This window comes from Aquarana catesbeiana, linkage group LG02 (assembly GCF_042186555.1).
Source record: "Aquarana catesbeiana isolate 2022-GZ linkage group LG02, ASM4218655v1, whole genome shotgun sequence".
Classification (NCBI taxonomy): Eukaryota; Metazoa; Chordata; class Amphibia; order Anura; family Ranidae; genus Aquarana; species Aquarana catesbeiana.
The window spans coordinates 101,273,577-101,300,028 of NC_133325.1; the positions used below are offsets into that span (position 1 = coordinate 101,273,577).

Sequence of the window (26,452 nt, forward strand, 5' to 3'; positions counted from 1 at the left end):
AGCTAACAAAATGGAGGAACTGGAGCAGCTATTACGTGAGGAGGACTTATACTTTGTGGGAATAACTGAAACTTGGTTTGACAGCTCACACGATTTGTTGGCAAATATCCAGGGGTATTCCTTGTATCGGAAAGACAGGGAAGGTAGAAGAGGGGGAGGGGTGTGTCTATATGTCAAAAATGATGCAAGGGTGGTAGAGAGGAGCGAAATTGTGAATGGGACGAGGGGGGAGGTGGAATTAGTATGGGTAGAACTTCAAAGAGAAGAAGTAAGTGGGAAGTTAATAGTGGGGGTATGTTATATTCCACCCAATCTGAAGGAGGAGGAGAAGACGCGGGACCTACTATCACAGTTAGAAATGACAGGGAAATGTTATCATAATGGGGGACTTCAATTATCCCAATATTGACTGGCCAGATGGGACAGCTCACTCATTAAAGGCCTGTCAATTCATGAATGTCTTAGAGGACAACTTCATGTCCCAATTTGTGGATTCCCCAACTAGAAAGAATGCCCTGCTAGATTTATTAATTTACGAACGATCCAAGTCTGATCTCAGATGTGGAAATATGGAACAACTTGGGATCTAGCGATCGTAGGATGATCACATTTAGCGTAAAACATAGAAAAAGGAGGTACGAGGGTAGCATGAGAACAATAAATTTCAAAAGAGCCGATTTTTCTGAACTGCGGTCATTACTACATGACATCAATTGGGACCAAATCCTAGATACCTTGAACATGGAAGAAAAATGGGAATGCTTTAGGAGCATATTAAAAAAGGTATCACACAGTGTATTCTAATGGGCAATAAATATAGAAGAGCAAAGGTTAAACCTGGGTGGCTAAACCATAATGTAAAAAGCCTCATGAAAGAGAAAAAATGGCCTGTAACCACTTCAGTCTTGGAAGGATTTACCCCCTTAATGACCAGGCCATTTTTTACGATACGGAACTGTTTTGCTTTTACTGACAATTGCGCGGTCTTGTGACGTTGTACCCAAACAAAATTGATGTCCTTTTTTCCCACAAATAGAGCTTTCTTTTGGTGATATTTGATCACCTCTGCGTTTTTTTTTTATTTTTTGCGCTATAAACAAAAAAAAGACTGACAATTTTGAAATTATTATTTTGAAACAATATTTTTTACTTTCTGCTATAATACATATCCCCCCCCAAAAAAACAAATGCATTCATCAGTTTAGGCCAATAAGTATTCTTCTAACATATTTTTGATAAAAACAAATGCAGTAAGCGTATATTGATTGGTTTGCGCAAAAGTTATAGCTATAAAATAGTTTAAAAGATTTAGGAACTTTTTATTTTTTTTAATTGTTTTTACTAGTATTGGTGGTGATCTGCAATTTTTATCGGGACTGCGACATTGCGGCGGACAAATCTGACCTTAAGTTACACTTTTTGGTGACCAGTGACACCAATACAGTGATCAGTGCTATAAAAATGCACTGATCGCTAAATAAATGGCACTGGCAGGGAAGTGGTTAACACCAGGGGCGATCAAAGGTGTAAGTGTTCCCTAGGGAGGTGCTCTCTAACTGTCAGGGGGACTGACTGAATGGGAGTAATGAGAGATCGCTGTTTCTGATCACTAGGAACGGCTGATCTCTTTCTTCTCCCCTGTCAGAATGGGAATCCGCCTTGTTTACATAGGCAGATCCTCATTCTGCCTCTCTTCACCGCGATCGCGGGTGGCCAGTGGACATCGAGTCCACCCGACCTGCAGGCGAGCTCCCGCAGGGCGCTGTGGGCACCTCCGGCGGCAGGCGTGTTCTGGCAGAAGCTAGTGCATGAACCGCCGTACCGGTACGGCTATTCGCGCAGCTGAGCCAACTTGCCGAAGTATAACTCCGGCGGCTGGTTGGCAAGTAGTAAATAATATAAAGGGGATTGGTCACCATCAGCATTCCAAAACTGCAAGGAATGGAATAAGTGTAAGAACGCAATCAGGGCAGCCCAAAAAAATTATGAGACATAGCGGAGGAGAGTAAAAAAATCCAAATACATTTTTTTACATTAACAGTAAAAAGGCAAGCTCAGAGCACATTGCCCACATAAAAGACGAGGCTGGGAGGATGGTTATGGATAACACAGAGAAGGGAAATGTACTAAATGCCTTCTTCTCAGTTTTTATGCAGGAAAAGAAGGGGTATACTGACCGCGACAGTACTGTTAGTGACACACATCACAGGGCTTACCCTTGTGGCTAACAGAGGCCACTGACACACGTGCAACTACACAGGTTGAACTGGATGGACTTTTGTCTTTATTCAGCCTTACCTACTATGAAACTATGGATTAGGCTCAGACGTAGTGGGTGCTGCAGCAACAATCAGCTGGAAACTGAAAGCATCACTGGTCAATGTACATCTTTGCCAGCACACCACGAATCAACAAGTACTAGCTGAAAGTTCCCCATTGTTGGTGTCAGTAGCAGGAGTCATGCCCCATTGTTGGTGTCAGTGGAGGAATAGTGCCCCAAGGGTCAGGAAAAGGCAAGCAAAAGGCTGCATCTGGTCCCCAGGCCACAGTTTGGAAACCACTGGAGTACAACATTGTTTCTCACTTCGGACTAAATAAGTACTGGGCCTTAAAAGTATGATGGTCCTAGGTAGTATAGATGCCATACTTGCATTGTTTAGCCCTATTAGCCCTATTTTTAAAAGTGCACTGTAATTCAGATAAGATTTCATCACTAAACAATACGAATGTTTCTGTTACAATATTTATTACAATTTATTATTAAGTTCACCTGTGCCCAGCCTATGAACTATAAACTTTTCGTGTATTAACAAGCAACAAAAGAGCTTTAAAAGAAGCCACCCTGTCTCTCTAGCTGTTATTATTATGAAGTTATTTATTCTCAAAATTCTTAAAAATATCACAACAGAAGAAAAAAAAAAAGTTAATATTTCAATCCCTGTGTTGTGAACTTTAAAAATTCAATTTCTTCATAGTGTTTGTATACAGATATGAACCAGGGCTTGTTTTAAAGAGCTTTTACAAATATGTAATGCGTGCATATTCAAAGTTCAAGTTCAATTTAAATAGTACATGCCCCAGTTGTACTAAAGCTCACTGAATGCAGAATGAGTATCAAAGCAGCCTCTCATCACACGATTCTATTCGCTTTAAAGCCCCACCCCCCCTTTCCATTCTCTAGTGTGTGTATCACAGAGTGCTGCTCAAAACAGTAATAAAACAGTTCTTAGAGGAAATCCCGCATGCTCAGATTCTGAGCCTTTTAGGAGAATAAAGCTAAAAAAAAAAAAAAAATGAGGCAATTTATCAGGTTGGGTGTCAATTCATGTTTGACTTGGAAATACATAGAAGTTGTTAAGAAACTGAATTTTGCTTTATAACATTCATTATTTTATTTCCTTCTAGGATCATGCAGACATCGAATGGAAGTTTGCTAGAACAAAGTTGTGGATGAGTTATTTTGAAGAAGGTGGAACACTTCCCACTCCATTCAATATAATACCTAGCCCCAAATCTGCGTGGTATTTTTTTAAATGGATTCAGAAACAAGTATGCAAGCAATACACAAGAAAAAAGCCTCAAAGCTTTGGAACAATCGGTGTACGTATCTTGTAAAAATATATAGCAAAAATCATACACAACACTAACATACAACATAAGTAGATAATATGTTTTCAGCATTGGAAATCACAATTTGACTTATTTGGATAACAAAAATGGTTTACATTAATATCCTTAGAACATGCTGCAATTCTTGTTGTAATGGGAAGATGCCAGGAGATTTAAGTGTGTGATCCAATGTATAGGACATAGTACATGATCAACTTGGTTGTAAACTAATCTTCCATTGTCATTCTAGAACTTGTAAGTGTTTTAGAATTCCTAAAAAATTACCGTATATTCAGTTTTCAAGCAAAGAAGAGCAACCAGACCTCCCACCTATATCATTTTTTAAAGTGTTACTAAACCCACAACAGTAAAATCAGTCTGTATATGCAGTAGCATGTGTGTTATACTCACTGTGGAACCTAAGGGGTTAATCCTCTGCATTGTGTAAAAAGGCTGTTTGATCCTGTCTTCTCCTATCCCCCCCTTCTACCACTGTCCCCAATCCATCTCCTGATAGAAAAGAGCTTTGGAATAACTCTGCACATGCTCAGTTTGGTGTGTAATGCTAGAGAGTTTTTCTTTCTTTTTTTGGGAGGCTGCATGTGATCAATACCGGCCCAATCAGCACTTTCCAGATAGAGGGTCAGGGTCCTACAGCCTCATAGGACAGTCAGAGTAGAATGAAAACTCCTCCTACAAGCTTTACCAGTGCTCGGCCGGACACTGATAGAATTCACAAGACTGCTATATACTGCTAATGAGAAAGGGTATTTAGCAGTTTATATTTACTAAAATAATTGCATTTCCATGTTCTGTGTACTGTTTACTCCACCTGGCTGCACCCCCTCCACCTGGCTGCATTCTCCCTTCCACCTGGCTGCATCCCCCCTTCCACCTGGCTGCATCCCCCCTCCCCTGTCCACCTGACTCTATCCCCCCTCCACCTGGCTGCATCCCCCCTCCCCTGTCCATCTGGCTCTACCCCCCTCCACCTGGCTGCACCCCTCCCTCCCCTGTCCACCTGGCTGCATCCCCCTTCTACCTGACTGCAATCTCCCTCCACCTGGCTGCATCCCCCCTCCACCTGGCTGCATTACCCCCTCCCCCTGGATGCATCCCCCCTCCACCTGGCTGCATACCCCCTCCCCTGTCCACTTGGCTATATCCCCCTCCACCTGACTGCACCCCTTCTCCCCTGTCCACCTGACTCTATCCCCCCTCCACCTGGCTGCATCACCCCTCCCTTGTCCACCTGGCTCTAACCCCCTCCACCTGGCTGCACCCCTCCTTCCCCTGTCCACCTGGCTGCATCCCCCCTCCCCTGTCCACCTGGCTCTACCCCCCCTCCACCTGGCTGCATCCCCCTCCCCTCTCCACCTGGCTGCATCCCCCCTCCACCTGGCTGCATCCTCCCTCCACCTGGCTACACCCCCCCTCCACCTGGCTGCATACCCCCTCCATCTGGCTGCACCCCTCTCTCATGTCCACTTGGCTCTGTCTTCCCCCCCACCTAGGTGCAACCCCCTCTCCTGTCCACCTGGCTTCACCCCTTCCTCCTCTACTGCCCACCTGTGTTCCATCAGCTGTAGCAGAGTACAGAGGAGAAATCCAGGGTCTAATTGACCCTGAATGTCTATAAAAAGAGTACCTGTCACCTATATGCTATTACATTGGGGGCTATTGGTCCCCTATATAATGGCAATAAAAGTTACGTAAAAAAAAAAAAAAAAAGAATAAAAATATAAAAAAATGATTTAAACATTTAAAGAGATACATAAAAATACAAAACATTTTAGAGCTCACCCTCCCCTACACACACACACATACACAAAAATGCATGTGATCGCCCTACACATGTTATGTATCACCATGCATGCTGGAGTGAGAGCAATAATTCTAGCATCAGAACTACTGCATAACACTAACCTGATGTCCTGCAGGGGCTTTTAAAGCGCTGCCTATGAAATAATATAGGGTACTGACGTTTTGCGGTGCTTCACACGCAAAGCCCCTGATAGGTCATCAGTTTAGTGTTATGCAGGAGTTCTGGTGCTAGAATTATTGAATTAATTTTTTTTTTTTTCTTGGGGTGGGGGGCGCAAGTATCTGGTCTTGCCTAGGGCGCAAAATAGTCTAGCACCGGCCCTGTCCCTACTCCACACCCACCCCTATGTACTGCTGAAAGAAGAAGAAAGATTTTTAACACCATCTGCACATTTCAAAGGGTGTAGAAAGGGGAAGACAGCAGATATACATGTGAAACTTATGTAGGAAGATTTGTTTCATCCCTATGTATCATCTTAGGCTATTCACTTCACTGGGTATATGTGAGGGTTTACAACCACTTTAAGTGGGAGAAGGTATGTAGCATATCCATATGTTCCACATTCTCTCAGACCTCTCTTGTTTATCTTGTAGGATTGTAGAACATGTAAAAGCTGAGTGTCTGAAAGTGTTTTGGTACATCAGTAATGTGCCCGATCCTCTTAAACAATTAGGGGGGCCCTGGGAAAGATTTTGGTCAGTCTTGTGAGAAGATTATATTTGGATTAATAACATGGGGAAGTTGATAGTTATTGGAAATAATTAGCATTTCAACAAACAGGATTTTATGCTAATTATTTGCTCATCTATTTTATTGAGTTATCTACGTTTGTGTAACTAATAATTAGAAGATTAGTTGAATAATTTATAGTTTAATTAATTTTATAATGTTTATAATGTTTCTACAGATAATTAATTAACTAGGTGAATTTGCTGATTTGGTATTTTGCTTTATTTAATTAAATAAGGAGGATTTAGTGGTAAGTTAGGGTGTAACTAATATGACTGACTGATTTGATTAAATTGAGACACTGAAAATGATAATATGCATACTTGCATATACGTGGGGTCATTTTAGACATAGATACTACTTCTGAAACTAAAACTGTTAAATATAAAACTACTGGGACTTTTTTTGTTAATAGTTTTTTTAATGTATAATGATACACATATGCTAGTGCCAGTATTGGAATGTGGCCTCAATTTTAAGATGGCTTCTGATATAGGCATTTGGGTGCAGCATTGCTTACACATCACTTTCCTGTGTGTGTGGGCATCTGCTACATATTCTTTGATTCCTTCAGCAGTGGAGTTGTGTCCTGGGCGAAATTGATGCCTTTGCTGGTATAGGTGAAAATAAGAATTTGGGAAAACACAGGAGAGCGATGTGATGTACAAACTATTGCTTATTACATCACCACATCCTCCCTTTCTAAGCTCAACATAGGATTACATCTAGAAGAGTGACAACTCACAAGGCTTGAAATGTTATTGTCAATGTGTAAGCATTGTCAGTTGAAGAAAAAGTAACTTGACAAGGCTATTTCTAACAGAGTCAACAGGTATTTTATGGTAGAAATCAGAACAATTGAGGGAAATTAAAATAGTGTGATGCAATCCGCGCAATTACCAACACAAAAAAATTGTGATCGATAACACTTCACCCAAAATTGTGCTAGTGCCTAATAACCAAGGCAAAAAATTCCCACTAACACTCTACAAGTGTTTCCACTAATCCATAACTTATGACATATAACAGGGGTAGGCAACCTTTTGAGCACAGTGTGCCGAAAAATGTTTTCAAAGAAATTGAGCATGCCGATTTTATAACAAAAAAAATGGCAACTTCACACTCTCAATCACGAAAATGATTTTTTATAAAGTAAATGCTGTAAACTACTTAACCACTTCACGAAAAACGACGTACCCATACGTCGGTACTTTGACGCTAAATACTGGGGTTATGGCAGCAGCTGAGGGGAAGCTGAGGGGAAGATGACCCCTGCTCGGTTCCATGGGAGGGTGGAAGCGACGTCAAACGTCACTTTTGCCCATAGCTCTTAAAGGAGAATTTTTTTGTTCCTTCAATTATTCTTTTTTTTTTAATTGCATTTTTGTCTGAATATGAGATCTGACGTATTTTTAATCCCAGATCTCATATTTAAGAGGTCCTGTCATGCTTTTCTTCTATTACAAGGGATGTCCTTGTAATAGGTATAAAAGTGACCCAAATTGTTTTTTTAAAAAAAACTGTGTCAAAATAAAAAATTAAAAGTAAAATAATAATTATATATATATATATATATATATATATATATATATATATATATATACACAGTGGGGACGGATAGTATTCAGACCCCCTTAAATTTTTCACTCTTTGTTATATTGCAGCCATTTGCTAAAATCATTTAAGTTCATTTTTTTTCCTCATTAACGTACACACAGCACCCCATATTGACAGAAAAACACAAAATTGTTGACATTTTTGCAGATTTATTAAAAAAGAAAAACTAAAATATCACATGGTCCTAAGTATTCAGACCCTTTGCTTTGACACTCATATATGTATATATTCTTCTGATCATCCTTGAGATGGTTCTATACCTTCATTTGAGTCCAGCTGTTTTTGATTATACTGATTGGACTTGATTAGGAAAGCCACACACCTGTCTATATAAGACTTTGCAGCTCACAGTGCATGTCAGAGCAAATGAGAATCATGAGGTCAAAGGAACTACATGAAGAGCTCAGAGACAGAATTGTGGCAAGGCACAAATCTGGCCAAGGTTACAAAAACATTTCTGGTGCACTTAAGGTTCCTAAGAGCACAGTGGCCTCCATAATCCTTAAATGGAAGACGTTTGGGACGACCAGAACCCTTCCTAGAGCTGGCCGTCCGGCCAAACTGAGCTATCGGGGGTAGAAGAGCCTTGGTGAGAGAGGTAAAAGAGAACCCAAAGATCACTGTGGCTGAGCTCCAGAGACGCAGTCGGGAGATGGGAGAAAGTTGTAGAAAGTCAACCATCACTGCAGCCCTCCACCAGTCGGGGCTTTATGGCAGAGTGGCCCGACGGAAGTCTCTCTTCAGTGCAAGACACATGAAAGCCCGCATAGAGTTTGCTAAAAAAAACACCTGAAGGACTCCAAGATGGTGAGAAATAAGATTCTTTGGTCTGATGAGACCAAAATAGAACTTTTTGGCCTTAATTCTAAGCGGTATGTGTGGAGAAAACCAGGCACTGCTCATCACCTGTACAATACAGTCCCAACAGTGAAGCATGGTGGTGGCAGCATCATGCTGTGGGGGTGTTTTTCAGCTGCAGGGACAGGACAACTGGTTGCAATCGAGGGGAAGATGAATGCGGCCAAGTACAGGGATATCCTGGACGAAAACCTTCTCCAGAGTGCTCAGGACCTCAGACTGGGCTGAAGGTTTACATTCCAACAAGACAATGACCCTAAGCACACAGCTAAAATAACGAATTAGTGGCTTCACAACAACTCCATGACTGTTCTTGAATGGCCCAGCCAGAGCCCTGACTTAAACCCAATTGAGCATCTCTGGCAAGACCTAAAAGTGGCTGTCCACCAAAGTTTACCATCCAACATGACAGAACTGGAGAGGATCTGCAAGGAGGAATGGCAGAGGATCCCCAAATCCAGGTGTGAAAAACTTGTTGCTTCTTTCCCAAAAAGACTCATGGCTATATTAGATCAAAAGGGTGCTTCTACTAAATACTGAGCAAAGGGTCTGAATACTTAGGACCATGTGATATTTCAGTTTTTCTTTTTTAATAAATCTGCAAAAATGTCAACAATTCTACTTTTCTGTCAATATGGGGTGCTGTGTGTACATTAATGAGGAAAAAAAAAGAACTTAAATAATTTTTGCAAATGGCTGCAATATAACAAAGAGTTTAAAATTTAAGGGGGTTTGAATACATTCCTTCCCCACTGTATATATATATAATGTTTGGGGGTTCTAAGTAATTTTCTAGCAAAAAAAAAAAAAGATTTTAACTTGTAAACAACAAGTGTAAAAAAGAGGCTCGGTCCTTAAGCGGTTAAGTATTCGTATGCAACTTCACACCTCAGATCACTGTCCCCCTGCACATCTGCCCCACCACTGTGCTACCCTGCACATCTGTCCCACCACTGTATCCCCCCTGCACATCTGCCCCACCACTGTAACCCCCTGCACATCTGCCCCACCACTGTACTACCCTGCACATTTGCCCCACCACTGTACTATCCTGCACATCTGCCCCACCACTGTAACCCCATGCACATTTGCCCCACCACTGTACTACCCTGCACATTTGCCCCACCACTGTACTACCCTGCACATCTGCCCCACCACTGTACCACCTTGCTCTTCTGTCCCACCACTGTAACCCCCTGCTCATCTGCCCCACTAATGTTCCCCCTTTCTCATCTGCCCCACCACTGTACCTCCCTGCACATCTGCTCCACCGCCATACCCCCATGCTCTTCTGTTTTACTACTGAACCATCTTCTTATCTGTCCTAACACTGAACTTATCTGCTCATCTGCCCCACCACTGTAACCCCCTTTCTCATCTGCCCCACCACTGTAACCCCCTTTCCCATCTGCCCCACCACTGTACCTCCTGCACATCTGTCCCACCTTGGTTCCCCCTGCTCTTCTGTCCCACCTCTGAATCCATCCTGCTCATTTGCTCCACTGCTGTACCCTCTCCTCATCTATGATATGTGTAATAAGCAGAGTGGTGAAAGGAAGCAAAAATGAGACACATCTACCTGTCCTGTCATCTACCTGTCCTGGCACACTCATCCTGCTGATCCACCTCTCGCATCCAGCCCACGTGCTTTTATGTGATGTCACATACAATCATTTGAAATGGATGCGCAATGATGAGCTCAGGTCAAGGGTATTTTCTGAAAGCAGTGGGTCTGTGTGCAAGATCATAAGTTGGGAAAAAATTAGCTGAGTATAAGTGCGGCGCTTTACGCTGCCGCAAAAGTTAGGTGTGATTTTCATTGGGCTAAATACTGTCTGTGGCTTAAAGGGACATAGAGTGCAGGGGTTCAGTAGTAAGTGACGCAAAGGTTCAGGAATAATTTCAACAAAGTTCCCAGAAGCTCAACAAACAGTAATTCCACAAACTGTCACCTGATTGGGGTTTTCTCAGTCACAGTGAAATTCTTTCTTTCTGAGATTGGTAGTGGCAACCAAGCAAGTCATCTTCCCCAGATGGTGGATGGGGCTAACAGGACTGTGATTGGCTTTAGCAGTGGCCAATGACAGTCCTCCTCCTCCTGGAAACAGGGACCGCCCCCCCAGCAGAACTGAACCCAATCTCTTCCCCATCACAAAAGTTGATGATCGCAGCTACAGCAAAGTTAGAGAACCAAACAATGTTTCCCATCTTTTACAATGTGTGGAAGCACAGTGCCTCCCCCTCAGTGCAGGTGCAGTGTGGGGAATTCTGAAATTGGAATGCATTAGTGTCTCAATGAGACTTGCCTGCGCTGCTCTGCTGATGTGGAGGAAGTTGAGTGCCGACAAAAGAGGCTTTGCGTGCCGCTTGCGGCACCAGTGCTGAGGGTTGCCTACCCCTGACATATAATATAAATTCAGTACAGTTCTACAGTTGAGAAAGTCACGTGTCAGTGATGCAACGCGTGGGAGGAGCCTAGGACACAGTCTACTGAATACATTGTATCAAGCAGCAGCAGCTTGCTTAGCAAGCCTTGTCCTTACAAGCCAGCTGAGATCTGCCTATCTGCTTATCTGCATGCCTAAAACAAGTCAGGCACACGTGAGTGTATCACTGTGCTGTTTTACCTGTGAACTTTTATTGTAACAATATTGCACAATGTTTTCTCTCTTTGTTTATTTTACATAAAACCACTTGATACTGAGAAAATTACCATTCATTGTGGCTGTGGAAGAAATAGCTCAGAGGGTGAACAAATAAGTACTGCAGGAATCCAGATATCCCAGATTACTGAGGATTGAACTGTCACCTGTTACTTATCCTATCTCATGAATTTAATCATCTATATTTAATCAGATTCTATTGGCACTATTTATCTATTTATACTCATCAATTGTATATATATTGCACCTTTATAAGCATATCATTTATTTATTTTTTATTATGGAGGATTCAACACTTATCACAGGGAATATATCTAATTTATTTATTTATTGGCACTAATTTGGATTGATTACTATTTGCAAATGCATTTTTAGTATATCTATACACAATTGTTGCTTAGTTTACTTTGGAGATATCGCACCACTTCCAGTGGATTTGTATAACTGGAGGAACACAGTTTTAAATATTTGCGATTTTTTCATATAGTTGCGATTTTATATATATGCGATTTTTTAGCGATTTGGTAGCAACTTTTTTTAACATTGGTTTTTTAGCACAAAAAATTATTTTCTCACATTGATTGAACTTTGTATCAGAGTGCATCAATCTATGTTATATGTTTTTTTAATTTTTAGGGGATTCTGACCACTATATAATTGATAGCACCTTGATATCATTGTCAATCTCACAATTTTTATTTAATTAATTGCACGTGCATTCACATACATTTGATTTACACTTATTTGATTGTATATGTCACGCTAGAACATTATTGTGCTTGGTGTTTTTGTTTATTTACTCATAAATAAGTATCAAAATAAAACAATAAAAAAGAGAAAAAATTTGTTCTCAAAAGTCCTTAAAATGTCTCCCAGTCAAGAACAGTCTCAACAGAATCCACACCACTGTGTCATAAACAAGTGACAGTACATGTCTTCTCAGATGTGTCCTGTGAACCACCACCTAAAGGTGAAATGCCCTCCAGAATCAGACCCCACTACAGAGTCTCATTCACCTCTACTCTACTCCTCCTTTACGCGCTTCAGCAACACTCCTCCTCCTCCTGGTTCCAGTTCAGGGTGCTCTTATTCTTTCCTTCTACTTGATCTTCAGTCATACACATGACAGAAGATATAAATTGGAGGACCATAGTGTTCACTATTTTTAAAAAAATTTTTATGCACAATACACCAGGGATTACAAACATCTGCAATGTAATACAGTCAGGTCCATAAATATTGGGACATCGACACAATTCTAATCTTTTTGGCTCTATACACCACCACAATGGATTTGAAATGAAACAAACAAGATGTGCTTTAACTGCAGACTTTCAGCTTTAATTTGAGGGTATTTACATCGAAATCAGGAGAACGGTGTAGGAATTACAACAGTTTGTATATGTGCCTCCCACTTTTTAAGGGACCAAAAGTAATGGGACAGATTAACAATCATCCATCAAACCTTCACATTTTAATACTTGGTTGCAAATCCTTTGCAGTCAATTACAGCCTGCAGTCTGGAACGCATAGACATCACCAGATGCTGGGTTTCATCCCTGGTGATGCTCTGCCAGGCCTCTACTGCAACTGTCTTCAGTTCTTGCTTGTTCTTGGGGAATTTTCCCTTCAGTTTTGTCTTCAGCAAGTGAAATGCCTGCTCAATCGGATTTAGGTCAGGTGATTGACTTGACCATTGCATAACATTCCACTTCTTTCCCTTGAAAAAACTCTTTGGTTGCTTTCAGAGTATGCTTCAGGTCATTGTCCATCTGCACTGTGACGCGCCGTCCAATGAGTTCTGAAGAATTTTGCTGAATATGAGCAGATAATATTGCCCGAAACACTTCAGAATTCATCCTGCTGCTTTTGTCAGCAGTCACATCATCAACAACTACAAGAGAACCAGTTCCATTGGCAGCCATACATGCCCACGCCATGACACTACCACCACCATGCTTCACTGATGAGGTGGTATGCTTTGGATCATGAGCAGTTCCATTCTTTCTCCATACGCTTCTCTTCCCATCACTCTGGTACAAGTTGATCTTGGTCTCATCTGTCCATAGGATGTTGTTCCAGAACTGTGAGGGCTTTTTTAGATGTTGTTAGGCAAACTCTAATCTGGCCTTCCTGTTTTTGAGGCTCACCAATGGTTTACATCTTATGGTGAACCCTCTGTATTCACTCTGGTGAAGTCTTCTCTTGATTGTTGACTTTGACACACATATACCTACCTCCTGGAGAGTGTTCTTGATCTGGCGAACTGTTGTGAAGGGTGTTTTCTTCACCAGGAAAGTCATCCACCACAGTTGTTTTCCGTGGTCTTCCGGGTCTTTTGGTGTTGCTGAGCTCACCGGTGTGTTCTTTCTTTTTAAGGATGTTCCAAACAGTTGATTTGGCCACACTTAATGTTTTTTGCTATCTCTCTGATGGGTTTGGTTTGCTATTTCAGCCTAATGATGGCTTGCTTCACTGATAGCGGCAGCTCTTTGGATCTCATATTGAGAGTTGACAGCAACAGATTCCAAATACAAATAGCACACTTGAAATGAACTCTGGACCTTTTATCTGCTCCATGTAAATGGGATAATGAGGGAATAACACACACCTCCTGGCCATGGAAAAGCTGAGCAGCCAATTGTCCCATTACTTTTGGTCCCTTAAAAAGTGGGAGGCACATATACAAACCGTTGTAATTCCTACACCGTTTACCTGATTTGTATGTAAATACCCTCAAATTAAAGCTGAAAGTCTGCAGTTAAGGCACATCTTGTTTTTTTTTCATTTTAAATCCATTGTGGTGGTGTATAGAGCCAAAAAGATGAGAATTGTGTCGATGTCCCAATATTTATGGACCTGACTGTCTATAGAAACAAGCAATCAATACTCTCGGCTCACCACTGAAAGCCATTGTGTGACGTCACAGGCTTGGCTCCTCCCACCCATATGCATTACGTCCTCCAATTGGGCTTCTTCAGTAGGCCTAATGTCAGTTGTTTATGACACAGTTGTGTGGATTCTAAAGAGAATTTTGAAGGTCTTTTGAAAACACTTTTATTAATTATTTTTTTGTCTTGTTTTATTTTGATATTTACAGATAATTAATTGTGCGGCACTGAATGTATATTAAATTAATTGAGAGAAATGATAGTGCTCTTTGATGTTTAGTTGTCTGGCTGTTATGCTGTTGCATTTGGTACAATTCAAGTTACTGACCCAGCAGTATTTACGTCATGAGTTTTGAATTCTCCCTAAATTAAAGCTGAACTCCAATCAAATAGCTAAATACGTAGGTGGGAAACATATATGGGAACTTTACATGCCAGAGGATTTCCATTTCTGTTCATCCATTTCTTATATTCACTCAGCTTGCTTTGCCATGCAGCACAGTACTGTCTGACAGGGCATTAGACCAGACTTTCATTAAAGAAAAAAGGACCTTGAAAATGGGATTTTAAGGGCAATTATGGAGAAAATATGAAGGAGTTTTTTATATATAAAAATATGCAATTTATTAATACCCAAAATTCATAAAACCATAGTTGATCAACAATCACATTAATATAAGCAACAATATTACTACATTCACAATTTGACAGAAATGATAAGAATCCCACTACATAAATGCTGATAATCCATGAGTGAGAGACCAACGCGTTTCGAAATATATAAATACAATCTTCATCAGGGACAATGTTTCCATTTCTGTAATGTAGAACAAAGTATAAGTACATATATAGGTAAAGATCATAACATTAAAGTTCAATGCCCAAAAATATGTCCAAAGAACTTACATGTCAAAAAAATCATTGAAAATTCGTTGGTGCCAACAGTCCCCCAAGAGAGCCTATATGAGCCTTTCATCATGCAAAAGAACCCAGGGATATGAATATCCAACAGGGGCGTCAAAAAACGAAAAATATAAATACGGATAGGGACCTACAAAGTAGAATAAATAAATATATGTATATCAAAAATGTCCAAAATATTGATTAAATACATTTCTCAGAAGAGCAAGTCACATGATGCCAAACCAGGGTGCGTATGGGAATACCTCACACCAACCCTCAGAGAACTGAGGGGTTCTTGGTTTTGGAGGAGCAACAGAGACACCTTTGGACAGCAGCATTGTCAGTCTGGGGAGTGTTAGATGTTCACAAATTTAAGCCAAGCTCTGCTAATACTCTATAAGCAGTTAAAAAACGTTTTTATTTCCTTTTGGGATAAAAGTTTTACATAAATAAAAGCTGATGACTGTAAGCACCTCTGCCACTATAAAATGATTTGTCTCATGCATTACATCTGCAAGAGAGCTTGTTATTTAAAAAAACAACAGAATTACTGTCAGGATCACCAGATGAAAACAGAAGAAAGAAAGCCTAAAAAGGAAACTGATGCAGCCATCACATCTAAGAATTGGTAAGCTGCAATATCATGAATGTTTACCTTTGGGCTTAATACTGCATTCATTTTCTAAATGCTTGTTCTAGTTTAGTGACTAATGACGCGTACACATGACCGGTTTTACTGTCGTAATAAACTCCACCGGTTTCTCCGACGGAACTCCGACAGAATTCCATTCAAGCGGTTTTGCCTACACACGGTCAACCCAAAGTCTGACCAAAGTCAAACCGTCCAGAACGTGGTGACGTACAACACTTACGACGGGACTAGAAAAAGGAAGTTAAATAAGCCAGTAGCCAATAGCCTCCGTCTCATACTTACACATGTTACTTATACATGCTTCAGAGAATGCGTCTTTTTTGGTCCCTTGGACCAGCATACAGAGGATCAGTTTTCCCGATAGGAATTTGGTCCATCGGTAATATTTAGAACATGTTCCATTCTTAGGTCTGTCAGAATTTTCTGAAAAAAAAAGTCTGATGAGGCATACACACGATCGGTATATATGATGAAAAGCTTCCGTCTGACTTTTTCTGTCGGACATTCTGCTCATGTGTACACGGCTTAAGAAAGTCTTGAATACAGGTAGTGTTTTTTAGAAGGTCAGCGATAGCAACCAGGATAGATCTTCCCCATAGTTGAGGATTAGCATCCGACAGAGATTTGCACTAGTGCTCCACCAATTATCTGACATACCAGCCCATCTGGTCTGATGCCAGATTTGGGAAATTGGCAGTTTGGGACAGTGTGCTATTGTTAAGAACTGCTTCCTTTCTGCACATCAGATCAACTTCTTGTTGGTATGTGTGACTGTATTAATGATGCTTATGTCTACAGATATGCACATAGTACATGCTCCGAACATTATAACAGTTTCTCCTAATATTTACAATATCCTTTTTGTATGTTTCTTTGCAGAGAAGAGCAGCTGACAATTTCCGAAGACATAATCAATATCAGGTATTTTCTACCTACATCCCCTTACTGTATAACCAATAAGAACATGAACACAATATGTACCAGTTTTTGATACATCTGTTCCCATAGAAATCAATCAAGAGCTTTACAAGATTGGGGAACAAAAATCAAAACAGCTATAGGTATAAAATGTAGGCAGCAAGAGGTATCTCTATATACATTCAACAGCCTCCCAAGCCTTCCTGTCAAAGCTAAAGCCATTCTGACAGGAAAGGCTTTGACACTTTGGGGCAGTTTAACCCCTAAGTGTAAAACAAATGTTAATGCCTAAGCACAGTTTTGCAACTTTGACATGTGTTAGTAAAACCGTACATATCATCACTAACTACTTTGTGCACCCAGGTGGACTATACCTTGTTATTTTTAGGGCAAATTGGGCTTTCATTTGGTGGTAAATGGTAATAGATATCTCTTGATTTTTTTCTTTTTATTATTAAAGGAAAACTGTCCCAAAATCATAAAAAAACATGTTTTTCAAATGTAGCTGCATTATTCTTGTTACTACCATAACCTACCACCAAAGAACAACCAAGAATAAATTCTCCTTCTCCTGGCGATCGCATCAATGTCACATATGTGTATGTTATTTGTTGTTTGTACCCATAGTACAGCAGGGACAGTGGCTGGTGAGGCACTGGCTAGTATCAGAGCCAGATACACACAGGTTACATACGCTGCGATCGTTAGAGTGAGAGCAATAATTCTAGCACTAGAACTCCTCTGTAACTCTAAACATGTAACCTGTAAAAAAAATGTAAAGCGTCACCTATGGAGAGGTATAAGTACTGACATTTGGCACCATTCCACAAGTGTGCGCAATTGTGTGTGTTGGATATATATTTACTCGGCGTAACATCAACTTTCACATTATACAAAAACATCTGGCTAGCGTTAGTGTTTTTTTTTTTATTATTCATGAAACAGTTTTAAAAAACTGTTCCGCAAATACCGTGTGACATATAAAGTTGCAACAACCACCATTTTATTCCCTAGGGTGTCTGCTAAAACAATATATATAATGTTTGGGGGTTCTGGTAATTTTATAGCAAAAAAATGATGATTTTTACATGTAGGAGACAAGTGTCAAATTGGCCTGGGTGGCAAGGGGTTAATTACCATAAGTAAGTAATATGCAAAGAACTATTATATATTGTTTTTAAGGTAATTTACTATATTTTCAATCTGTACTCAAGCAGGTGGATTAACTGACAAATTACTGAAGTTTGAAGTTATAACTTCCAACCAGTAATTTCACAGTAAATAGATAAATAATAAATTATTATATTATAACATATAGCATATAAATATATGATTTAGCTTGAATATAACAGTACCTTTTCAACACACACAGTTTCCCCCTCTTAACTGTGTGATAAAAACATGGGATTGTGGGTAAATCTTATACACATAAACACATGTTTTCTCATTGTAGTTAAGAGGGCTGGGCTGGAAGGGAGAATTTGCCTTTTAGACACATGCCCCTTCTATGACACTGCAGCGAGAGGCATGCCTCCACTGCAGCATTTTTATTGGATAGCTGGGACCGATGGTACTTTGCTATTGGTCCAAGACTCCAAGCTGTTCATTGAGCTCAGTGCCTCTGACAAGAAGTGAGGAGAGGCACTGTGAGCTCCTCCTCTCAGTCTGCTGCAAACAGAGTGTGCCAGCTTGTATTTAAAGTGGCCGCTCTGTATTTAGCTTCTGACAGGCTGTGCGAGGAGCCCTGTATCTCTGGAAACATAGGTCATAGGAGCCCCAAATTTTTAACAGTGGTGGGGTAGGACTTAGGCTCTGAGACCCCAGGTCGCCGAGCTATGACCCTCGAAGCTCGATTTTTTTTTTTTTATGTTCATGGCAGGAGAGGCCCTGCCTCCCCTTACTGCACGTCCTTGTAGTACAGCCCAGAAACAATAGTGCACATTTTGCTTTTTTATATCCTACCTAAAGCACACTGACACTGATACTAATTTTAAAAATATTTTCTTTTTTTTTCAAATCCTGTCCAAAATATACTGACTATGGCCGTTGACCCTGACCTTGACTGACTCCTACTTGACCCAAACACTAACTCTGGCACTGATTTTTTTTATACTGGGCCTCAGCACAGGATCCTGGGAAAGCTGAGGATCCCAAATAACACAAGAAGATTCTCTATCACTATGCAGGAATCCATTTTTGTTGGACTTGGAATCTTCAGCTTTCCCATTATCCCACTAACACACGTCTAGGCAAGTGCACTTGGTGTAAGGTATTTTTTACATTTTTCTTTAAAAAAAAATGTATGCCTTTCACTGAACATTTTTTAATCAGGGGGTTCCAAAATTTCTTGTGGATATGATAAAAATGTAGAGGTAATAGCACATCATTTTTACCTCTTTTCTTTCTGCTTTTACCGCTTTTTCTGCTTTCTTTACCGCTTTTCTTTCAAAAATATAGAAAAGCATTGATTTAAACCATAACTTTGTACTCAAATCTGAAATATCAGCTTTGGTTGGAGTTGCTAGTCTCTTGTAATAATTATAAAACTGATTTAGCTTGGAAAAATTAGCTTCTTAATAAATCCAACGCTCAGTTTTCAGATTCTAGAACTATTAAAGTAATATTCATCCTTTATTTTACCCCTTTACACACTAATACTGAACTGTGATAATTCCCGTGTTGTCATTAAGGAGGTGATGAAGAACCTTGTGAAGAGATATGTAGCAGCAATGATCAGAGATGCCAAGAAAGAAGAAGGACTAACAGAAGAAAACTTCAAGGTAAGATACTTTGTAGGTGTATGGATTCCTTAGTGGGCACATAAATCTAATTAGTAACAGTAAATCAGGACACTCTCAGCTGTAACATAAATAGATAAATCAGAGTATTGTAGAACTAACTGCAAGATGCAGTGAAAGCATCTATTAATTAGTGAGCTAGTGAATTAGTGAAAGTGGTTATGTTTTTGTATTATCAATGCTCACAGCTTATTTATGATCCAGATGAATACATAACAACTACTAAAAGAAAAGTATTTAGTATGTAAAACTTTTGATGTGTGTCAATCATATTCATTTGTATGAGCCTGATAGCCAATTCAAATGGCTGAAACTAGCAGTCTGACTTCAGGACCAGCGGCTAGTATTCTAATCTTAATCCCTTTACCCTTATCGTTCAAGGGAAACCTTTGGCCTTGAGGGCCAATGTAACCAACTGGCCCTTTAATGGTGGGGACAGATTTTTGAAGGCTAAAGAAAGCATACCCTGCAAAGTGAGCCATGGTGCCTAATTGATTGTTATGCATGGTGAAATGTGGGTGTTCTAACGGGTCATGGTTTATTATAACACATCTTCCGGCATCAGCCTTCTTTGTGGCTCCAGCATTAAGCCAATTTACATCTTTCAGTCATAAAGAAAGTTGGTGCTGGAAGATTCCCCTCTGCCAAATGTAGGTCTGAATGTGGTGAGGAAGCTATATAATGTTCAATATGTGTCATAACTGTGTGCCTCAAGGCCTTTAGTTTAACATATCTTGTTAGTGCTATCCTAGAGAACATATGCTTCCCTTGTCAATCATCCCCTGCTTGCGTTATATTTTAATGGTTAGTCCCAAGTCATGCCTATAGAGCTCCAAAGGATGCAAACTGGCTAAAGGTTCTGTATGTAATGGTTCCCATACAAGGGAGAACATGTCAGGAGATCCTGTTACTACGATCCTTAGGAGTCAGCTCCTGTTTGTAAAAGTGATTACTGAGCATCCCTCTAGCGCAAGCAATATTCCATTCTATGGAACCTTAAAACCCTTACTATTATTTTTCCTGCAGCTCTATTTATTGATTCAGTAGAGCACTGGCAGGTGCTAATGAGTTAGACATTTTTTTATTGAGGGATACCTGGTGCTCACATCTACAAACAGAAGATGGCTGTGACACTTGTATGTCAACGCTGTTAAATTAAAAAGTAATCTCTTCAAGGCATTCAAAGATTGGGACACTCGAAAAACAAAAATATGTTCCAGTGAAAGTGAGTAGCAACACAGGGTGAACATGCTGAAGCCTATATATTTTTGTTTTTTTATTTGCTTATTTTTTTTTTTTTTTTTTTGCTAATTTATTTTTTGTTTCCTTATTACTGCCAACTTCGTTTTATTAAAGGAATTGAAACAAGACATTTCAAGCTTCCGTTTTGAGGTTTTGGGTTTGTTAAAGGGAAACAAACTAAATCTCAATAATACAAAAATGAGCAACAGCTCAGATAACTCAGAGGCAGAAGAGAAGAGTCGGCCCAAGGAAAAGAAAAGTCGAACACAAAAAAACAGGATCAGCTTCTTTGATATCACCACAATGATCCATCCCAGAACAGCAGAGATAACTGCTGAAAAGCATAACATAAGTAATGGATCTGCCACCCTGGCTTCAGAGACTGCCAAGGAGAAGCCAAAGAAAATTCAGTTTTCCAAAGACATAAAAAGCTTTGGGCTTTTTCACAGACGTCCAAAATCTAGCAGCATGGAACAGAGCTCTAACAAAATCTACTCTGTTTCGGAGGAAGTTCCAGAAGAACTCATATCCAATCCCAGTGAAAAAACATTGGACACAGTCAAAGATCTAGAGCCGAACTGTGAGTTAAATGTAAATACTTTGAATGAACAGTGTACAGTAACAGAAGATACCCGGGATACCTTGGTATGTCTACCACTACAGCCTTCCGACAGTTTTGTAAATGACAGTCCAACAGACAATGTTGAACCCACTATAGACAAAGATGTTATTTCAGAAACAAGTAGCACACAAGCAGAAAAACCTGCAGAAGAAGAAGATTCCATAACAAGACTGTGATTTTCAATTGATGTATATATGAAATATATATTTTATCAGTGCATTTTGGAATGTTTGAATATTCCTTTGCGAACCCAGTCAACATGCTGCCAGTTTAGGCATGAAAGCTCAATATACACTCAATCATATACAGGGATTGAAATACATTATAGGGATAAAAGGAATGCTTGGTTAAAAGGATATACATTTGATACTATGTTAATCAAGGTATTTTACATTTATGTGTTGTTTGCAATAATCCACCCAACATTATATCATGTTAGACTATGCAAAATAATCATATCAAAAGCACTGTGCATACATTTATTTATTTTTTTCCCCAGACAGAGGTATTGGTTATATTTATAATCATTAAATACATTATGCTTGTTAATATATACTACCCTAAAAATATAAATATACAGTATAAAGATTACATTCAATAAGGAGTCGTACCTGCTCAGGGAAACCAAGAACACATTTGTTTGTTATGTATTGCACAAAACCTTTTGGATGTCAAAGGTAAAAAATTAGAGCTCTTACTTCATACATCTGTCACGCTGTATCTTTGTGTCCTGTGGAGAAGAGAGCAACCAAAATGAAAGCATTTTAAATTACACTTGTATGGACAATTAATAGGTTATTAGTAAACAGATAGTATGATCTATTACCAGCAGTTGGTGAAAGACTTCTGTCACCCACTGTTGGAATTGCACATATACACTATATTGGGACACCTGCCTTTACACGCTCATGAACTTTAATGGCACCCCAGTCTTAGTCCTTAAGTTAAATATTAAGTTGGCCCACCCTTTGCAGCTATAACCGCTTTAACTGTTCTGGGAAGGCTGTCCACAAAGTTTAGGAGTGTGTCTATGGGAATGTTTGACCATTCTTCCAGAAGTGCATTTGTGAGGTCAGGCACTGATGTTGGACGAGAAGGCCTGGCTTGCAGTCACTGCTCTAATTCATCCCAAAGGTGTTCTATTGGGTTGAGGTTAGGACTCTGTGCAGGCCAGTCAAGTTCCTCCACCCCAAACTCGCTCATCCATGTCTATATGCACCTTGCTTTGTGCACTGGTTCAAATCATTTGGTGGAGGGGAGATTATGGTGTGGTCTTGTTTTGAAGGGGTTGGGCTTGGCCCATTAGTTCCAGTGAAGGGTGCTCCTAAGGCGTCAGCATACCCCAAGACATTTTGGACAATTTTATGCTCCCAACTTTGTAGGAACAATTTGGGGATGGCCCTGTCCTGTTCCAACATGACTGCTCACCAGTGCACAAAGCAAGTTGCATAAAAACATGGGGGAGCAAGTTTGAGGTGGAGGAACTTAACTGGCCTGTACAGAGTCCTGACCTCAAACCATTAGAATACCTTTGGGATAAATTAGAGTGGAGACTGCAAGCCAGGCCTTCCGGTCCAACAAGAGCCTGACCTCACTAATGTGCTTCTGGAAGAATGGTCAAACATTATCATAGACACACTCCTAAACCTTGTGGACAGCCTTCCCAGAAGAGTTGAAGCTGTTATAGCTACAACGCGTGGTCCAACTCAATATTGAACACTACGAGCTAAGACTGGGATGCCATTAAATTTCATGTATATTTTCCCAATACTTTTGACAATATAGTGTAGGGCCATTTCATTGACACAGACTTAAATCTTATTGTTGCAGGGAGTAGAGAACCCCACTTGTACAAGAAAAAGAGGTAGAAATATATGGAGTGAATAAAGTTTTTTTCTGCTGTTCTGGGAGATTGGTGTCCAACCGGGCAGCTGGTGTCCTGTGTTGACTGGCTTTCATTTGTTTCAGGTGGGTTTGCATTCCCATACAAGTCAATGGTAATGCAAAACCTTCTTGAAGCAGGGTAAAAGTAGGTCAGAAGAGGGTCATCTGCAAGTCAATTGCACTTGTCAGTAAATTCTTAATGATCTTAGAAGCATCTCAAACTGATGCCATCGACATAAGCCCAAAGATTTTTAACACTGGTTGCAAGAGTCTGTTGTATTCATTTAGGAATTTATTTTATAAGCCATTCCTGATCTTGGAGGAGTTTCTCAAGTCATTTGACATTATGATCCCTGTGGCAGGAATATGCCAGTGGACACAAGGTATGTTGACAAATGAAATCATAATAATTTGATATCACATCATGAGTATTAGTCCTTTCATTTTCTTTTAGTTTATCGCATATGTTTTGCGAGTTTAAGAGTGCATTGGAAAATTATTGAAATTTGATATTAAATGAAATCATCTCAATAGATTATAAATTATCTCAATTGTTTTTAATATTGAGTCAAATTGGGGATTTCTACTGACTGTGACCTATTTGATATCTTAGTTTAAAATGCAACAGGAGTGACCTAAAGCACCAGAAATGTATTTGTTTTTAATTGTAGAAGAATAGAATATGAGGATCTATTTTGAAAAAGCACCTTCACCTTGACCTAACTTGCATAATGTTTTACATGCATTTATTATTGAATTTCATTTTTTTTGGTCTAAAAAACATTCAGAACCCACAATAGAAATTATTTACAGAGTAGCTACAAATATTTCTTCTTAAAGTTGGCATTGAAATAGGAATGAAAAGTGTAATTTAACCCCTTCACGCCGACCGTACGCAAATTTTGCTGGCTTGAAGGGGTTATACCGGGATGATGCCCACATCTGCAGGCACCATTTCTTTTGAGCAGGTGGTTGGCTCTAATGCCGCTCGGCTGTTATCCTAAAGGAGCAGGAGTGTATGTGCCCCCCCTCCCACCACCTTCCGCTGCTCTTCCTGGGCCTCCCGTCCCACCGGGAGACCTGAGCTTCGGCTCTGATTGGGTCTCCGATGTAACATCCCGGACATCACTTCTGGTTTACTCAGCTGCCAATGGTGCCAATTTAAAAAAAAATGACAGTATTCATAATCGCTAGTTTTAGCGATCTGAATACTTTTAAGTGCAAAGGAGGGATTTGGGGTCTTTTAGACCCCTGATCCCTCCATAAAGAGTACCTGTCACCACCTATTACTGTCACAAGGGATGTTTACATTCCTTGTGACAGCAATAAAAGTGATCAGGTTTTTTTTTTAAAGGGATAATATAAAAAAATTAAATAATTAAATAAATAAAATAAAATAAATAAGAAAAAAAAAAATTTAAAACGCCCTCGTCTTCGCGTGCTCGTGTAACAAAGAAAACACATATGTAAGTCACGCCCGCAAATGTAAACGGTGTTTAAATCATACATGGGAAGTATTGGCGCAATCGTCAGTGTGAGAGCAATAATTCAAGCAAAAGACCTCCTCTGTAACTCTAACCTGGTAACCGTTAAATTTTTTTTAAAGTGTCGCCTACGGAGATTTTTAGGTACCGTAGTTTGTTGCCATTCCACGAGCATGACATGTTAGGTATCTATTTACTCGGCGTAACATCATCTTTCACATTATACAAAAAATTGGTCTAACATTACTGTTTAGTTTTTTTTTTTAATTCATGAAAGTGTCTTTTTTCCCCAGAAAATGCATTTGAAAGACCGCTGCACAAATACGGTGTGACAGAAAATATTGCAACGATCACCATTTTATTCTCTAGGGTCTCTGCTAAAAAATATATATAATGTTTGGGGGTTCTAAGTAATTTTCTAGCAAAAATACAGATTTTCTAGCAAAAATAGTAATTTTAACTTGTAAGGAACAAATGTCAGAAATAGGCTTAGGCGTGAAAGGGATAAATACACACACACACACACACACACACACATACATACAGTATCTCACAAAAGTGAGTACACCCCTCAAGTTTTTGTAAATATTTTATTATAGCTTTTCATGTGACAACACCAAAGAAATGACACTTTGCTACAATGTAAAGTAGTGAGTGTACAGCTTGTATAACAGTGTAAATTTGCTGTCCCCTCAAAATAACTCAACACAGCCGTTAATGTCTAAACCGCTGGCAACAAAAGTGAGTACACCTCTAAGTTAAAATGTCCAAATTGGGCCCAAAGTCTCAATATTTTGTGTGGCCACCATTATTTTCCAGCACTGCCTTAACCCTCTTGGGCATGGAATTCACCAGAGCTTCACAGGTTGCCACTGGAGTCCTCTTCCACTCCTCCATGACGACATCACAGAGCTGGTGGATGTTAGAGACCTTGCACTCCTCCACCCTTCATTTGAGTTTACTCCACAGATGCTTAATAGGGTTTAGGTCTGGAGACATGCTCGGCCAGTTCATCACCTTTATCCTCAGCTTCTTTAGCAAGGCAGTGGTCATCTTGGAGGTGTGTTTGGGGTCGTTATCATTTTGGAATACTGCTTTGCGACCCAGTCTCCAAAGGGTATGTCACACTACATGTTGGCATTCATGGTTCCCTCAATGAACTATAGCTCGCCAGTGTCGGCAGTATTCATACAGCCCCAGACCATGACACTCCCACCACCATGCTTGACTGTAGGCAAGATACAATTGTCTTTGTACTCCTCACATGGTTGCCGCCACACATGCTCAACACCAGCTGAACCAAATAAGTTTATCTTGGTCTCATCAGACCACAGGACATGGTTCCAGTAATCCATGTCCTTAGTCTGCATGCCTTCAGCAAACTGTTTGCGGGCTTTCTTGTGCATCATCTTTAGAAGAGGCTTTCTTCTGGGATGACAGCCATGCAGACCAATTTGATGCAGTGTGCGGCATATGGTCTGAGCACTGACAGGCTGATCCCCCACCCCTTCAACCTCTGCAGCAATGCTGGCAGCACTTACTGTATACAACTTCTTTGGTCGACCATGGCGAGGCCTGTTCTGAGTAGAACCTGTCCTGTTAAACCGCTGTATGGTCTTGGCCACCGTGTTGCAGCTCAGTTTCAGGGTCTTGGCAATCTTCTTACAGCCTAGGCCATCTTTATGTAGAGCAACAATTCTTTTTTTAGGATCCTCAGAGAGTTCTTTGCCATGAGGTGCCATGTTAAACTTCCAGTG

General features: G+C 40.1%; 1 protein-coding gene across 3 annotated transcripts in view; it reads left to right on the top strand.

The window, feature by feature from the left end:
* Positions 1-22,306, top strand: part of TRPC4 (transient receptor potential cation channel subfamily C member 4) — a 301,283-nt gene extending 278,977 nt beyond the window's left edge. For all 3 annotated transcript variants that reach the window (XM_073613285.1, XM_073613287.1, XM_073613286.1), the window contains 4 exons: positions 3,406-3,600; positions 16,627-16,668; positions 19,356-19,445; positions 20,820-22,306. In XM_073613285.1, the coding sequence (XP_073469386.1) occupies positions 3,406-3,600; positions 16,627-16,668; positions 19,356-19,445; positions 20,820-21,503 (1,011 nt within the window). In that variant the 3' untranslated portion in view covers positions 21,504-22,306. The remainder of the gene's footprint in view (positions 1-3,405; positions 3,601-16,626; positions 16,669-19,355; positions 19,446-20,819) is intronic.
* The last annotated feature ends 4,146 nt before the right edge of the window (positions 22,307-26,452 follow it).